This window comes from Trachurus trachurus (assembly GCF_905171665.1).
Source record: "Trachurus trachurus genome assembly, chromosome: 4".
Taxonomy (NCBI): Eukaryota; Metazoa; Chordata; class Actinopteri; order Carangiformes; family Carangidae; genus Trachurus; species Trachurus trachurus.
In genome coordinates this window covers 7,479,775-7,497,337 of record NC_139898.1, presented here as the reverse complement: position 1 = coordinate 7,497,337, position 17,563 = coordinate 7,479,775, and the positions used below count along the sequence as shown (strand labels likewise).

Below are 17,563 nucleotides of genomic sequence, written 5' to 3'. Positions count from 1 at the left end.
TCACGACTTCAAGTGCACTTCCTCTGAGGTATTGTGGGATGTCCTGCTGATGAGGATTAATGAGGCAAAGAAGATTAGTCTATTGTTATGCCTGCAAACACACCATGAACAAAACAGGTGTTTTGAAGAATTTATGTCATAATGAAACAGTCTGAAACTAACAAACCTGTTGTGAGAGGAAAAGCGAAAAATGTTTGCAACTAAGATTAGTATAGGTTGCACTATGACTTTAAATTGCACTTTTTGAAACGCTCCCTGCTCCATAAACCATCGTCATCTGCACTATTCACTGTAAATTCATGCAAGTTGTCCAGTTTTTTGCCGTGTCATCATCAGCTATTACTTTGAATAACAATACCTGTGCAACAGCAGGCGTCACATCTCCTGTACGCTAGCCTACAACATGTCAATGGACGGCTGTGATGATGGTGATGATGATGCGTTTGAGTGAATAATATCAGCCGGAGTACATCTCCAGCAGCTGGTGCTGCCGCGCCGGCTGTGTCGCCAGTTAGAGGCAGAGGACCCGACCATCTGAGACAGAGTGGGGGTAGTCAGCTAAGCAGCTTACAGCCCGGCCAGCAGGCCCACGGTTCAACTGATGCGAAGAATGGACAGACTCATCACCGCTGCGAGACATGGCGTGTAAGAAGAGGAGCTGTTCGGTACCGCTGTCATCGACTTAACTGGACCAGAACACCCGAAGGTGCGTAGACTACCTGTGCCATTAAATTGAGGTCCTCGGCTAGGTTATTATAATGGTCCGCTATTACAGACGTTTATTTCCCTGGTTCGGTTATGTTAGCGGGCTACAAAGCGGTGTGTAAACGCAGTGGTTCGGGGGTGTAGCGGGACGGGTTAAACCGGCAGCGAGTACATTAATGTTACCTGAACGAGTCGTGACTGAACAGAGATTTTAGTGTTGCGTTTAGAGTCTTCACGGACATCAGGTCCACCTCTCGTTTTGTGTCCATGGATGCGCCTTGTTGCCAGAGCCGGTCTCAGCCTGCTCTGCAGCCGCATTGACAATAGTGACCTTCATGTTATCAACACACAGACACAGACACAGACAATAGAATTTAGTCGCGATGACGGCAAGCATATTATTATTTTCTTATAATGCTATGTTTTTATTTGAATGAACTACCTTGAATCCACTTATGTAGGCGGAGTTTAAATATGTAAACACATGTCAGCAATGGCCATAATATTAGTGACTGCATTGGGAGATTACATTATTGTCAATTCCATTGCAGTAATATAGAAAAGGATGCTGTAGCTACTGAAGTCATCGAAAAAACAAGGCGCTGAGGATGATTCAGGCTTCATCTAGGTCTGCAGCACAGAGAATTTGAGTTGCACATGGCGTGCACTGTCTGCACAAACAACACACTTGTGCTCATGAGTGTCCCTGTTCAAGGCCAGCCTCCTCTCTAAATCCATAACAATCTGACAAGGCTCCCCTCTCTGAGCCTCCTCCAAATGAGCCTGGGAAAGCAGCCTTGTTAGAGGACACACACAGCGTATTCTTTCCAGTCCTCAGTATCCAGAAATCTAATTTGCCCATCATCACCCAGCTAGTAGCTATAACTCCTACCAGGTTTTATATAAATTAAGAATTTGAAAACATCTTAATAATATGCAATACAAAACAATAAATGGCAACTAGGCTAACTAGATTTATTGAGATTTCCACTTCTGCTGCTCTGTTGATGTGCATTTTCAGACTGCACTTTGTGTTGTATAATTGTAATATTTTGTTGTTTGTTTGTTGTTTAAGATTGGTGCAGACATCAAATTTTAGGAACACATTAGAAATGTTATGTGATACAATACAATGCCATCACAGAGTACAGCATATTTAAAGAATTGTTATTGCTAAAAAAAAAAAAAGTGTACATGTTTTAAAGATTTATTTAAAAAAAATGTTGCACTAAAAAGGATTTGATGTAAAGATCTCTTTCTGCGGTGTCTTTTTGTTCGGTCAGTGTGACAAACCGGATAGATGAACAAATCACTGCAGGACGTAAATAATGGATTATGATATAATAATATAGTCTTGGTTCTGTCACCCTGGATATGTATTTTATGACAGCTGACATCATTTGCAAATACAATATTATGACAGGGAAAGAGAGATATGTAGCCTATCATTAAACTTTACTTTTGTTTTTTCACAGTTCTTTAATGTATTACAATTCAAAGTCACAACTCATATCATTAGGTCTGTATTATAGAATTATAGAAACCTATTGCTTGTTGGTAGTAAACATGGGATGTTTAGACTTTACAATTTGGCAAGCACTGTCTCACAGTTTTAGTTTGGTTCACTGTGAGAGCAACAGCAGCTTTACAACTGCCCAATCACTGTTTGGGAGCTAAGCCAAAAGCTCTGTCTATGATATAATCATAGGATATAATAATTTTTATGATTACACTCTCTACAAAAATAACTTGTACATGCTGTTGTCACGGCATAGGATAAGTTTGTCTCATCTGTCTCAACTTGAATGAGAGGATCAATAGCCCATTGGACATTTAAAATAAAAGAGCATATACTTCAATCCAGAGAGGTAATTTACAGTATAGCTGCTTGGGTTAAAGCCTACTTGTACTAGCAGGGTGATGATAAGATACACTAACCTTTCTATTCACTGTCCAATTTAGAGAGGTTATGTAGAAACCATGTGGTAGTTAGGTGAAATTACAAAAAGATTGAGCATTTTACTAATGCATGTTCTCTGTTGCAGGAATGTTCACCCTTACAGAAGTCGCCGCCCTGAACGACATCCAGCCGACTTATCGAATACTGAAACCATGGTGGGATGTCTTCATGGATTATCTTGGCATCGTCATGCTGATGTTGGCCATATTCTCTGGAACCATGCAATTAACTAAAGACCAAGTGGTTTGTCTTCCCATTCTGGAACAAACTCCAGAGGGGGCTGGGGGCTTTTTGGGCCCACAGCCACCAGAGACAGCTGATGGTTTCTGGAACAAAGAAAGTGCTATCGGGGAGCAAGCTGCTCCTCTCATGGCTAAAAGGCCTCCTGATAGCGTTGCACCTACAATTCACTTCACACAACCAGCTACGTTTGGGCAGCCTCAGCCTACAGGTGTCAGAACCAAGCTGGATTTTCAGCAGTATGTTTTTGTCAACCAGATGTGCTACCACGTTGCCCTTCCTTGGTATTCCAAATACTTCCCTTACCTCGCTCTAATTCACACTATTGTGTTAATGGTCAGTAGCAACTTCTGGTTCAAGTACCCAAAGACAAGTTCCAAAATAGAACATTTTGTTTCCATACTTGGAAAATGTTTTGAATCACCTTGGACTACCAAGGCACTATCTGAGACTGCTTGTGAGGATTCAGAGGAAAACAAGCAGAGGCTGGCTGGGGCTTCTTCCCTCCTGAAACATCTGTCCACAAGCAGTGAGGAGGGCAGTCCAAACCAGTCTGCCCCAGTGCTGACTAAATCTGGAGTCACGTTTTCTGCCGAAAAGCTTGTGAGTGAAATTCCTTCTATGACCATACTGGACAAGAAAGATGGTGAACAAGCAAAGGCCTTGTTTGAAAAAGTGCGGAAATTTCGTGCCCACGTGGAAGACAGTGACTTGATTTACAGACTGTATGCCATTCAGACAGTGATCAAAACAGTCAAATTTATTTTGATCCTTTGTTACACAATGACATTTGTCGCCTCTATAGATTTTGACCACGTGTGTGAGCCTGAAATCAAGCATTTGACTGGATATGCTAAGTTCCATTGCACACACAACATGGCTTTCATGTTAAAGAAGCTCCTGGTCAGTTATATTGCCCTCATATGTGTTTACGGCATCATCTGTATATACACACTGTTCTGGCTTTTTCGGCGACCGCTGAAGGAGTACTCTTTTGAAAAAGTCAGAGAGGAGAGCAGCTTCAGTGACATTCCTGATGTCAAGAACGACTTTGCATTCCTCCTCCACATGGTTGATCAGTATGACCAGCTTTATTCAAAGCGCTTCGGGGTTTTTCTCTCAGAGGTGAGTGAAAACAAACTTCGAGAGATCAGCCTAAACCATGAGTGGACCTTTGAGAAGTTGCGGCAGCATGTAACACGCAATTCTCAAGAAAAGCTGGAACTGCATCTTTTTATGCTATCAGGAGTGCCAGATGCCGTGTTTGATCTCACTGATTTGGAAATCCTTAAACTAGAATTAATCCCAGAGGCCAGAATAACGGCTAAGATCTCACAAATGATAAACCTCCAGGAGCTGCACTTCTATCACTGTCCAGCCAAAGTTGAGCAGACTGCTTTTATTTTTCTCCGTGACCACCTCCGGTGCCTTCATGTCAAATTCACAGATGTTGCTGAGATCCCTAGCTGGGTATACTTGTTGAAAAATTTAAGGGAACTGTACTTGGTTGGTAACCTGAACTCTGAAAACAATAAAATGATCGGACTCGAGTCTCTCCGAGACCTCAGGCACTTAAAGATACTGCATCTCAAAAGCAACCTCACAAAGATCCCGACAAACATAACAGATCTGTCCCCACATCTGATCGAGTTTGTCATTCACAACGATGGTACAAAGCTCTTAGTGCTGAACAGTTTGAAGAAAATGATGAATCTTGCGCAATTAGAACTACATAATTGTGAACTAGAGAGGATCCCCCATGCTATCTTCAGTTTAAGCAACCTCCAGGAGCTTGATCTAAAGTCCAACAACATTCGTACCATCGAGGAGATCATCAGCTTTCAGCACCTCAAGAGACTGACCTGCCTCAAGCTTTGGCACAACAAGATCATCACCATTCCACTGTCGATAAGCCACGTCAAAAACCTTGAGTCACTTCATCTCTCACACAACAAGCTTGAGTCTCTACCCTCTTCATTATTCACCCTCCTCAAGCTGAGGTACCTTGACGTTAGCCATAACTCCATAGTGGTAATACCGCTGGAGGTTGGCTTCCTGCAGAACCTCCAACATTTTGCCATTACAGGCAACAAAGTTGAGGTAGTCCCCAAGCAACTGTTCAAGTGCACCAAACTGAGGACCTTATGCCTCAGCCACAACTGTATCTCCTCCATTCCTGAGAAAATTGCTCAGCTCTCACAGCTGGCACACCTGGAACTGAAGGGAAACTGTCTGGATCGTCTGCCGCCACAGCTCGGTCAGTGCTGCTTCCTCCGCAAAAGTTGCTTCATTGTGGAGGATCACCTCTTTGACTCACTTCCCATGGAGGTCAAAGAGAGCGTGAATCAGGAGTCCAGTGTTTCTTTCACTAATGGCTGCAAGTGTCTAAGTGATGGGCGACAGTAACATCCAAATGTTGGACATTTACCTACCTACATATACCACATCTCATACAACGATGGTACCACTGTAGAAATTTTAGATGAACTGTTGGAATGATCATGGCTTACGTCATGTCTAAATGTTTATTTTCATAATGTTTTCAGTTTATGTATGTGCACAATAGCAGTTAAATCACTCAGCTTCTATTTTTTACCTTTTGTATGCAAAATATCTATAGTGGACCTGCAGAGATTCATATAATTTCCCCCTTTTAAAGGAAGATGCTGTTAGCACCCAGGTGTCTGTGGCCAACAATGCTATTTGCACCTGTGTGGGTTACACTTGTGTTTGACGCTCTCCTGGACCACTCCAATTAGTCACATTTGAGACATTCTTGCAAAAACTCTTTCTAACACATGGTTAATATTGTAAAAAAGGGTCTATTATTATCGTATCATTAACCTAACCAAGTATTTTGTCAGTTTCTTTTGATAGACATGAGTGTCCAACCCTGATCTCATGTGCTTAACCAATTCCTCCATCAGAACCTCCTCTCTATGTGGACTTGATTTGATCTTTATACTACCTCGTCTGTCTTCCTGAAGCCTTTCTGCTATGCGTTTAATGAGTACCTGATGGCGGCAAACACTGAGAACACCACCTGCTGTATGGTGTGATTAAATGGCTCATTGTAATGTGCCATTTGATTGACTACTAATTTCCACCATCCTATAGCTCGTTCTTTAACAGTGCAAAAAAGAAGGCATTTAGGCAGCCATAAGGTATTCCATACGGGTGTACATACAGTAGCAAAAGAGCTGCCGTTTCCTGCCAGGTGCAACTAGACACTTGTGTTTTTTAATCTGTGATTTCATTAGGTTTTCTTCTGATTGACATTAGATAACTGATTGGCCTCAACTTGGAGGGTTGGTTCAATTAAATTCTAAAGATGATGTAGCAATGCAGCTAACTTTACTAAACCAGATTTTATCTTTAAGTTTTCTGCCTCTGTGCACGAAACAAAACAATATTTGAATACACTTGCCTCAGTCAGAACCACTGCTTATATTACCTTGCCTAAAGAAGTCGTTGTTTTACACAGAAGGAAATGTTGCGAGTGCTTACAACAAAATTACAATCCCCTCCATTGCCTTGAAATAGATGAAGAAGCCTCAAAGACAGATATCTCAGAACTTGGACAAACCTTCCTGCATGGCATGAGACAGAGAATATATTTATCTGTATTTGCAATGAACAGACCCTTTAAACAGTATTCATGTATTTATATGTACAATCACTACAGTATACTGTAGACCACAAACAAGGACTTGTGCAGTTCAGTAGTTCCCAACTGGTATAGCCTCAGGGTCAAAGACAGACATCAGGTCACACGTAAAAACTTACAGTAACTCAGTATATTTCTGTCCATCCATTCCCCATTCCACAGGATACTGCCTCTTGCTGCGAGGGGAACATTGGTAACCACTGGGCTAACCTTTTAAATTTAATTTCACAAAAGTAGCAACACAATTTACTTTAAAACAACTTCTTAAAGTTTAAAGGGAATAGGACGTTTTGCAGCAAGAGGTAATACCATCTAAAAAAAGTTATGTCAGGTGCAGTTTCAACTATTTCGAGCTCACAGACACTATTTTTACAGCTAACGTAAACAGACCTGATAAAAAGAACAAGGCAATACAGTGTTGAAAATGATTGAGGGGAGAGGAAAAGTTGTTTTTACACTATGTTTAAACCCCAGAGGCCCTGTTTTTCACTGCATGCAATGTGTTATTTTTACTCTTATAGTTGAGCGTTAGTAAGCTGAGTTGAATGTACCTTCAGCAATATTTATGTTCAGCCTTTCCTTCAATGTTCCCTTCAGTCTTTGTCATGAGTGGCAGAAAGACTGCAACAGTCCAAAAATGAAAAGCAGCAGTTGGGAACCACTGGTAAACAGTGCATGTACCCCAGTATTACTACAACCTTATGCATTCCAGTTTCAGTATACATTTTCATGACACATACACACTAAAATTATCATCTTTATTTCTAAAACAAAAGTTGTCAATCATGCCATTATTAAAGGAGTAGACTGTAAATTGTTCCTGTCTTTCTTTTATTACAGCCAACGTTCTATTTTTGCTATTGTGTTTCATCATGTTTGCTTCTTGTAAACAACATATTTGTTGTATAATTTCTTTTCCATATAATATGTAATTAGCTCATTTTCTTACATCTGTTCATTCAGCATAGCATTTCATAAAACTGGTTTTGAAATATTTTATGAATAAAGGAGCAACTATTATTATACTACTATTAACACTATTATTCAAAGTTAAACATGAAGCTAGAATTGCACTGCGATGCTGTTTTTGCACCAAAACAACATTTTTAAATACTCTGTATAATGACACAATCTTGAATCTTGATGGGCAAACCTCATCAAGTGCTGACACACTTCTCCTCACTTTGCATATGAGTAACTGTATTGTCTGTAAACTGTGTAATCAACATGCTGAACTCTGTGGACCACATCACAGCTTGAAAAATTCCTAAGTCCTCCTATTACAGCCTTTAACTGGGGGTTTGTAAATGTTGTCACTAATATTATGTATGCACTACATTCACTGAAGTTAGTGGACAATAGTGAGGATGATAGTACTAGCCAGAAGTATTTATCTCCTTTTCTATGCTTTATTATCAAAGTTCTAAATTATAAATAATTTACTACAGAAAACAAACCACATATTTACAAAATCTTACATTTTTAAAGTTAGTGTTAAGAGTTTGTAATTCAAATGCTCTTAGTAAGCATATGCAGTTTACAGCACGTTCTTCTTTTAATCTTTGATCTATTTGCAACAGTCTGACACTGTTCGGAATCGGACAAGTACATGAAGCAGGAAAACACGCAGAGGACCTATCCTTCATTTCTTTGGCCAATTCTTTTGTTTACATGATACTTTATTATTATTTTTACAGGGATAGGATAACAGGCCATTTGAACTGAGTTGTATTTCATGAAATACATTCATTATTTTTTCTTTTTCTGGCTGATGATGTGTGACAATATGTGTGTGCATATAAATGTTGAGAGAAATCAACACATTCACTGGAATAGATATGAATTAATAAATTCTGGTACTATGATCTTGATTTGATTTCCTTTTTTTGTGACGGCCACTGCATTTTATGAAACATACAGTATATTGCAAACTCTTTTAAGTGATACTAAGGTCAAAACTATGGCACATGTACACAACACTTTCCCATTCTTTCTATCTGAAGCTAAAAACAACTCAAGAAACTTTTTCTCACTTGTTTTTTCTCAATAATAATGATCGCAGAGGATTTAAAATTGGTGAACATATTACAGATTCAGATCAATTCCGGCAGGAATACTCAAAAATTACTGATTATTGCTCCACTACTGCAATATCATGTGAATTATGTCTGCTGTGGTGATGAACTGGATTTTCCCTCTCAGGATGTCATTGTGTTCTCTTGAGGGAGGGAGGTTTAAAGCAGTAATTAGGTATGCTGGCTTTAGGTTACAGCACTGAAATCAGCTAATGAAAATCACTGTATTGCAGTAGGCCTAAACTGTATTTGGCTCCAAACATCACCCACTCAGTGTGTATCATTAACAAAGCTTGGGGATGTTGCAGAGGAGTGTCTGAACCTCAAGCTGCATATGCCTTTGACAGTGTTGCCCTCTGTTGGAATTAAATTGTAACTACATTAACTAATTATACCTACAGTACACTGCATGATACATAACACTGAGTAACATCAAACTAAACACTAAATGATACTGTTCTGATTCACAGCTTTCGGCTGCTTATCAGACTGTTATTTAGCTGGATGTCAGTCGGTGATTATTGAAATTGGAATTTTCTAACATTGTTGTAACTTCAAATGTAAATGAGTTTAATGCATTGAAGCAGATATTAATGGGCATATTCAAACACACTGATCTACATGTGATGAGAGGCAGGGGAAGAGCTTAGGCAGCTTTGTTAGTCTGCTATGGACAAACACAATCACAGTCCTATCAGTAGATGTCGAGCCTCCAGTTCACCTGAGCTGCATGTTTTAGGGAGTGTTGCCTTGTCTAACACTCACTCAAATTGAGTTATTTTCTTACTTTAAAGTATTTGTAAATAGAATTAGTCCTGAGAAAAGACAAACAAACCAACATAATAATTGTCATATTATGCATGAATGGGTAGTGTTAGTGTTAAAAAAAAAAAAAAAAAACACACACACACACTGTGATTGCAATGCAAAATTGGCAGTTGTTGAAAAAACCTTTCCCTTTCAACTGTTTCTGTTTACGAATATGGAAGCAGGGAGCCTTGAATGAGCCAAAAATATATGCTTTTTTTTCATATCAGAATTATAAGTTACTGATGTCTAGTGTATAAGCAGTTAGTTGCAGTGCTCAATCAATTAAAAAATTGGCGAATAGCAAACTATGCTAAATTTGCAAGTAGACTTGAGGAATGTCACTAATTACATTACACATGTAATCATAAAGCTACATTATACACTGATCAGGCATAACATTATGACCACTGAAAGGTGAGGCAAACAACACTGAATAACACTTCATCATCACACCTGTTAGTGGGTGGGATATATTAGGCAGCAAGTGGACATTTTGTCCTCAAAGTTGCTGTTTTAGAAACAGGAAAAATGGGCAAGTATGGGGATTTGAGCCAGTTTGACAAGGACGACTGGGTCAGAGCATCTCAAAAACTGCAGCTCTTGTGGGACGTTCCCAGTCTGCAGTGGTCAGTATCTATCAAAAGTCCAAGGAAGGAACCGGCGACAGGGTCATGGGCGGCCAAGGCTCATTGATACACGTGGGGAGCCAAGGCTGGCCTGTGTGGTCTGATCCTGCAGATGGGCTATACTGTTCCTCAAATTGCTGAAGAAGTTCATGCTGGTTCTGATATAGAAAGGTGTCAGAACACACAGTGCATTGCAGTTTGTTGCGTATTTGGCATCCAAAGGGACCAACACATTATCAGGCAGGTGGTCATAATGTTATTCCTGATCTTTGTGGTGTTATCGAGCATTCCTTAACTGGTAATTCAAAGCGCTGTTTTAATTGTTGAAGGTTCAATGAATAGATACTTGAAATAAATGTTAACCAATACTATAAACTTAGAAATTATGATAAATGTACTCAGTTACATTATGTGGTGCAAACTATTTATGAATGTTAAATAAACAATTATTATTTCAAAGGCAATCTCCAGCCTCTGTTTAATGCTAATCATTTTATGTAGCTTTATCTATCTCTTATCTTCTGTAGAGTCTTTATTTGGGCACCAAAGTAATACTGAGAGTTTTTGTCTGAGAGTCACTCTGACTCGATTTGTGCATGTATATCTCACCACTAGTGGGCATTCTGTTTTAACCTTGCATGCTCTGTGCCTATGTTCTGCCCAGCTAACACACAATAACAATCAGTCTCCCAACTGACTTGTTTTATAAATTACATACATCATCAAACTGGACTTGACTGTGTGACGATGGTACCATTTGGCTCCACAGTGCTGGAGCGACTGTGAGGGGGTAAACGCATGATGTGATAACTCCAGAGCAGCAGCAGCAGAGGAGAGAGGATGCATGACTGTAAGCCAGACTGACACTGGGCTTGTTAGAAGTCTGCCATCAGGTGGATGAAGAAAACACACCGCCTACAGTCCAGCCTTCATTACTTCCTTGGGATCAAGCAATGGCCTTAGCACTCGTCACAAACACTTAGCGTGCACTTTCCCCCTCACAGGACTGCACTGCCAGCCATATTTGTATGAAGTGGTCATCGCAAAAGCAATGGCCATCAACCCATACTGCAACCTGGGGACAGAACTAACATGATGTCAATTTAAAAAAGGTTGACTGGCTCCTCAATCTGTGTGCATCTCAGTTTTTACCGAGCACATACTTTGACACATCAGCCAAGAAGACAAGTTATTGCTTTAACGACCTGCTGTGCATCCCGTTCTTCCTGGTTTGTCCTTGGCAGACAACATATTTTTAACAGATGCGGGTGTTTATCGAGAATAATAAGCACTCGCACAATATTTTAACCGGAAGAGAAATTCATTTGAATTTGGACTGTTGTGGCCAATTTAGTTTCTTTGCAGTAAACTCTGGTAACGGGACATAAGTATTTATTTGGTGTGAGTGTGGCTGCGTGGTGCATTCTGGATGTGTATATGTGGCATGCTGCTCTGTCGATGCCCCGAGGAAAGCAGCAGATCTTCAGCGACAGCACTTTGTGAGCACTTGCACAGCTGAAGAGCTGTAATTATGTTTTAATTATTTCTGTAGGGCATCGTTCTCTCCTGACGTGAACCCCCCCACCCCCCCCAAATTAAGACATTCGGTATTTTGAAAACATTTGGTGATGAAACTCTCTTCAGTGAAGTCCACTAATTACTGCACAACCTCATGTCAGCACCCATAGAAGGCAGCTTTGATGTCTACTGCCCAGGATGATAATCAAGGGCACAGATCGCATGTGATTGGCTGTAATTGGGACAAGTTGTTTAAAAAAAAAGGGCACCACATGACTTTGACGGCTGCTTTGCACAGCCACTGCTCCGAGACACTAACCACCACCACCACCACCACCACCACCATCACCCCCTCCCCCTTCCCCCATCCGTTGCCCACGGGTGAGGAAGCCTTGTCACTTATTAAGGAGGCTGTTGCCATGAAGTGACAGATGTCCTGATGTGATCTGTCTGCATCTTTGGCCTCCATCTGTCTTGTTAGTACACATAGTTAAGGATGGTGTGAGGACAGAAGCCGTTCTTCTTTCATATATGTTAAATGTATTGGAAACTGTTACTGGGAGCTGAAGCTAGCTCCCCTGGCAATCCTTCGACAACAATCTCTCAGCTCTTCTTTTTCCACCTCTTGTTTTTCAAGGTTTCCCTGCCTCCTCCACCACTTCTGCAGGCCCTGATGTTCAGGGTTCAGTGCCACTGAACCATCTCTAAATCTCCATTTTTGCTCTGCTTTGCTCCCTGCTTGGCAGAGAAAGATTAGGGGCTCGGGTCCTGGGGTGAGCATCCCACCCTCTCTCTCGTCCTCACACCCTCCCTCTCTACACCCATCCTCGGAGATTCAAATCCTTTTAGCTTCTTCCTCAGGTAAAATTGCCAAGGACCTTGTGAGCCCTAGGTTCCCCTGGAGGTAAAATCTATAATGGAGTTTTGATTTGAGCAAGAACAGCCTTGAAAATGGACTTCTTTAACTAGGTAGCTGCCTCGCAGAAGGTCAACAGTACTCCAGGTGGACACAACATGCCACAACTGTGTTAGAAAAAGGTAGAACAAAGGAACAGTTTTACTCAAAAGAAAGTGACCTGTAGACAATGTTGTAAATAAAAAATCAAAATGATGCATTGCTTCTGTAAAATTTTCAAACAGCATTATTCAACACCACTTACAATCTCAGCATCAGGTCAGAATGTCTCTGTTGGCAGAATAAACTCCCGTCTACTGTCATGTCTGTCACATATTTGTCAGAAAAAAAATGATATGTGAACCGAACTGCAAATGAATGAAATCGTCAAGAAACAGATGATTCATTTACATTTGGTCATTACTGTGTTTGTTAGTGTCTTGACTTACAGATAGAGGGCACCAAAGCCTCAGTTTTAAAAACACTGCTGTTGAAACATCAACACAGAGGATTTGGAGTGCCTTGTGTATTTAGTATTTAGTGTTTAGTGTACAGTGTCATTTTAGACAAGCTCCAGGACAAGGGCCAAGGTCAGGGGTCAGTGGTGGGACAAGGGTTAAAATTAACAATGAATGATATTGCTTTATAACCTGATGAAACATTATATTCTATTACACTGTATAACAAAATGTATGTGGTCATTCATGACAATAATAATGTAAATATTAATTATGATTATAGGATTTTGATTTAAGGGTTATAGTCTTTGCACTACAGGAGAATTCTGTTCAGGGTTAAATTGATGATAGTTCCATGACATGACAAAAACATGTTTTTGTTAATACATACTCATTAATTATATTCATCTCCAATTATTATAATTATTATTATCATAATCAAACTTGAGTAGCTGCTGCTGCAGTAACAGTGTTGGTGTTTTTGCTTCAGTTTTATTATATTTACATTTTGAATAATTTGTAGACGTTTTTGAGAAGGTGGCGTTTAATAAGAATCAAAGTGACGTACAGTAGCTTCATCATAACCTCAGATGTTATAAACTGCTCGGAGAGTGGCAGAGTTTGAGAATCAGAAATTTCACATAAATACGCTTCATTACCACTTTATTGATGTACCCTCTGCTGACTTTTAATTATTCATCAGCCACTCAAAAAACTGTTTGCTCTGCCTCAATTTATGCTCTGTATCAAAACAGAAATCACATCCCTGCTGCAGCTATAATCTTAGTTAATCAGCATCATTTAATGCACTTAGCAGCAGTGTTTCAAATTCAAATGAACCACTTGTGCAAAAGCAATCGGCGTCTGCCCTAGTTCTCATCGATGGTGGGTTTGTCAAAATGATGCAATTGGTCATTACCTCACATCAGATGCCTCAGAGACATAATTCTGCCTGACAGTTGGATTCTAGCTTTGACAGCCTCAAACTTGTTGAGTTTTCTCTAAATACTTGCCATTGCAATGAGTTAAACATCCCCCGGAGGCACCGCAGAGTTTTCCTTTTGAACAAACACCCGAGGGACGCCAAGCTGGGACTGCACGAGGAACTGGAGGTCTTATGGAGAGGGCTGTTTGGGTTTATCTAATGGTACAATGGGTAATTTCTTCTGCCACTGCAGAGGGAGGGAAAAAAGAGGGATGAAAAGAGAGAAGGGAGTATGTTTAAGAGAGAATCTTTATCTAGGCTTAATTTCCCATGCTCAAGCAGAGTGGAGGATTTTTTTGCTGTACAGATCTCTTTTGTCAGATCCTACCTACCCATGGAAGACCCAGGGGCACTCTAAGAACATACGCATCACCTAGATTTGCCTTCCAGCCCACTTCTCTCCAGCGATTGCACCCTCTCCCCGCTGGCTTCTTTGTGTAGAAGAGAGGAGCAAGCATTTTGGAAATCAAATCTCAGTTTGTCAGAGGAAAACTGGAGCAGGCTTCAATTTGAATAGATTTATTACTACATAATTGTTCTGAGCACATACATGCACAAAACCCTCGTGTTCTGTGCTTTGCCTGGTTGTGATGCAAAATGGAGCTGAATGGGAGCCACTGTGAGAGTTACTCTGCATGAAAGTGTAATACAGAATCCTCCACTAGGCTCAAATTTAAATATTTACCTCAAACTACCACAATTATGTATGTAGATATATATATTTATATCTGTTTGTTCGAGTGTACGTATGCCATTCTCCTCTCCTGCCAAAAATATTACTCGTTTTCACACCATAATCATTCAAGTCTCCCAACGCCCTGAGAGGCCCGAGCCCTCGAACAGAGTGTGGCTGGTCTCTGAAGGCCGAGCCACTTTGCAAGGGAGAATTCAGGCAGGTACCGTAGTCATCATTGTCAAAAAGGAGTGCACAACACTGCTGGGACAAAGGAAGGTGCTGGTGAAAACACGAGGTGAGTGGAACAGGCTGAGGTGGAGATAGGAGGGGAGGGGGAGCAGGAGGGGGGTGGGGGGGTGGGAAGGTGGTAGTGGGGGGGTGGTGGTGGTGGTTGAAGACGGTCCCAAAGCTCCCTGCCAGTGATGACCGGAGTGTCCATCAGTGAGGTCTCACGGGTGCCCACTGAAACAGCAGCGCTGGCAGAACTAAAAAACACCCACCCTGGGAAAGTGCTTTTTCTCCCGCCAGACGCCGAGTGATGGATTGGGCCGGCCAATGCACACAATGCATTTGTGAAGACGAGTGAAGGGGTGGGGGGGGGGGGGGGGGGGTGTTTGGGGGGGTTGTCTGTCAGAAAAACAATTCCACTTTACTCCTAGAATGCACTAAAATATTTAAGAGTTCAATATTTATTTCATTATTGCACACATTGGATGTGAGAATGGACATAGACACAAAAGGTTTAAAGTCACATACGCTGCTCAGAAGTGATTGTACAAAGAAAGAGTGTGGATTGGTGGATGGTTCAGTTGAGTTGCTTTGTTTTGTTAGGGAAAACTCTGAAATTAACTACGATTAAACACTTGAAATGACGACTGAAAAGTTTGGAAGTTGGGATTTGGCCACGCTGAGGTTTCCTTTCTGAATGATGGAAACGCCTTTACTGAGAGCTACGCACCAACCACACCTGCCAACCTCAAGAGTCAACAGTATTGATTAAACTGCCGCATCCTCTCAAATCCATCCCCATTTCCTTTGAAGGCAAAAACCATCCTTGATATCTGCCAACAGCTTACTTACTTAGGGATTTCTTCCTTTCCATCTAGGTTGTATTAATTAATGCATGCTTTTCTTAAATTAGCTCTCTGAGGAGCTATAACTCAAATTCCTGTATTTATGGAAGTAATAGGTTGGAAAAAAAAATGCTAAACTGAAATAATTATGCAGTCCAACACTTTGCTTTGAGAATAAACTGCAAGAAACCTGATGAAATATGAATGTGCATTGGGTGCAAAGATAGTTAAATATTTACAATCCTGTGTTAGTCCACAACCCCAGTAAAGATGCTAGTCAACTGCAATAATTGCCTTACTGCAAAACTTTGCACTTTATTCATAGATTCACGGGGTGTTATACAAGTTCAGAGCACTTTCCTATTTTTTTTCTAAATGTATACCCATTAAAATTATATATTTTTGAAGCTGCGGGTACACCCTGTACAGTCCTGTATACATTCCATTTTTCTACTTAATATAATCAGGCAGGTATAGTTGCATCTTAAGCAGCAGCCCGTACCGCAGTTAGGAAAGGGCACACTGCAGTAAGATGGTGAGGGAACTCCCTGAGGGACTGATCTTATATCAGGAGACTGTATATTTCGACGCTAAAGAGGCTATTCAAACCCACCAATGCTTGAATTATTAAAGACACTGTATGTTTTTCAAAGCCCTGATTTTGCTTCTTTTTTTTTAAAGGGGTGGGATGTGTGTGCTGTGGTCGTAGTAGTGTGGCCAGGGGGTGAGGAAGGTGGTGGGAAGGGAAGGGAGAGAGGGGTTGCAGTGGGGTGGGGTGGGTGGGTGGAAGTCGCTGTTTGGCTATTAGAGGCTGGATTGTTTCTGTTTTCCCCCACCCCTCCCACCACCGGCCTCCTCCGCTAAAATGGCCTTTTACTTTCTAAGCATGCTTTTACTGCCTTTGAAGGGTTATTTTTGTTGATGAAAAGGATACGCCGCCTCGGTTAAAGTGAACCCCGGCTATTCACAAGGTTGTTTAATACTTTCCCCTCAGTTTGGCTTATAAATTTATCATCAGTAAAGTATACCAGTGGTCTCATGCTGTAGTGCAGGCTACAAGCTAAGTGGCTAAGGTTGAGTGAGCGAACAAAGGACAGAGCAGGAGATAGACAGGAAAACACAGAGAGAGAGAGAGAGAGAGAGAGAGAGAGGGAGGGAGAGGGAGAAGGAACGAAAACTGTTTAACAGTGGTTGATCCCGTTCTGGAGTGGAGGAGTGTGTACTCAAGGTTTTAAGACATTAAAAGTCTTAAATTGGCTCTATCGATGACTCTCTTGATTCCTAGATACAGTACAGAGGCCTCACTTGTTAACAACTTGTATGTTAATGACTTGTATTAGACCTGATCAATCTACTTTGGATGCAAGCATTTCCCATCGCTTTGAAGTGAACGCATTGATTAGTGAGAATATAACAGAATTAAACAATCGGTCCTCCTCAGTGCTGAGTGGGGCTGTCTGTTAGAGTAAGCCCCCTTTCCCGTCTATTAATAGATCACAAAACAACGGAGCTAGTAGAGCACAGATTACCATATTGACGCTAGTTATATATACAACGTGGCAAAAAGTATTTGGAAAGCTGAACATCACACCCATGTGTGAATTCAAAACCAAGAGTATACTGTAAATGTGCTGCTAGACTCTTCTCCATTGGTCGCAGGCTAGATGTGTCTTACACTGATGTTGGCTAATAAAGCCTGGTTTACAATCCTATTCATCCCAAAGGTACTGGACTAGGCTAAGGTCACAACTCTGTGCAAATGCTGGTATTAGACAATTCTGAACAGCCATGGGTTATTTTTTAAAAATTGTGATTAAGGTAAAGTTATGGTTGAAGAATTAAATAAGATTGAGTAAAGGTTGTGGTTGAATTAAA

The 17,563-nt window shown here is 40.9% G+C and overlaps 1 protein-coding gene across 1 annotated transcript; it reads left to right on the top strand.

Moving 5' to 3' along the window:
- Positions 1-2,752: 2,752 nt before the first annotated feature.
- On the top strand, positions 2,753-5,311 carry lrrc8db (leucine rich repeat containing 8 VRAC subunit Db; the record flags this gene model as incomplete). Its single annotated transcript, XM_083970068.1, has 1 exon — positions 2,753-5,311. The coding sequence occupies one exon, from the start codon at positions 2,753-2,755 to the stop codon at positions 5,309-5,311; it is 2,559 nt and encodes an 852-aa protein (XP_083826194.1).
- Positions 5,312-17,563: the final 12,252 nt, after the last annotated feature.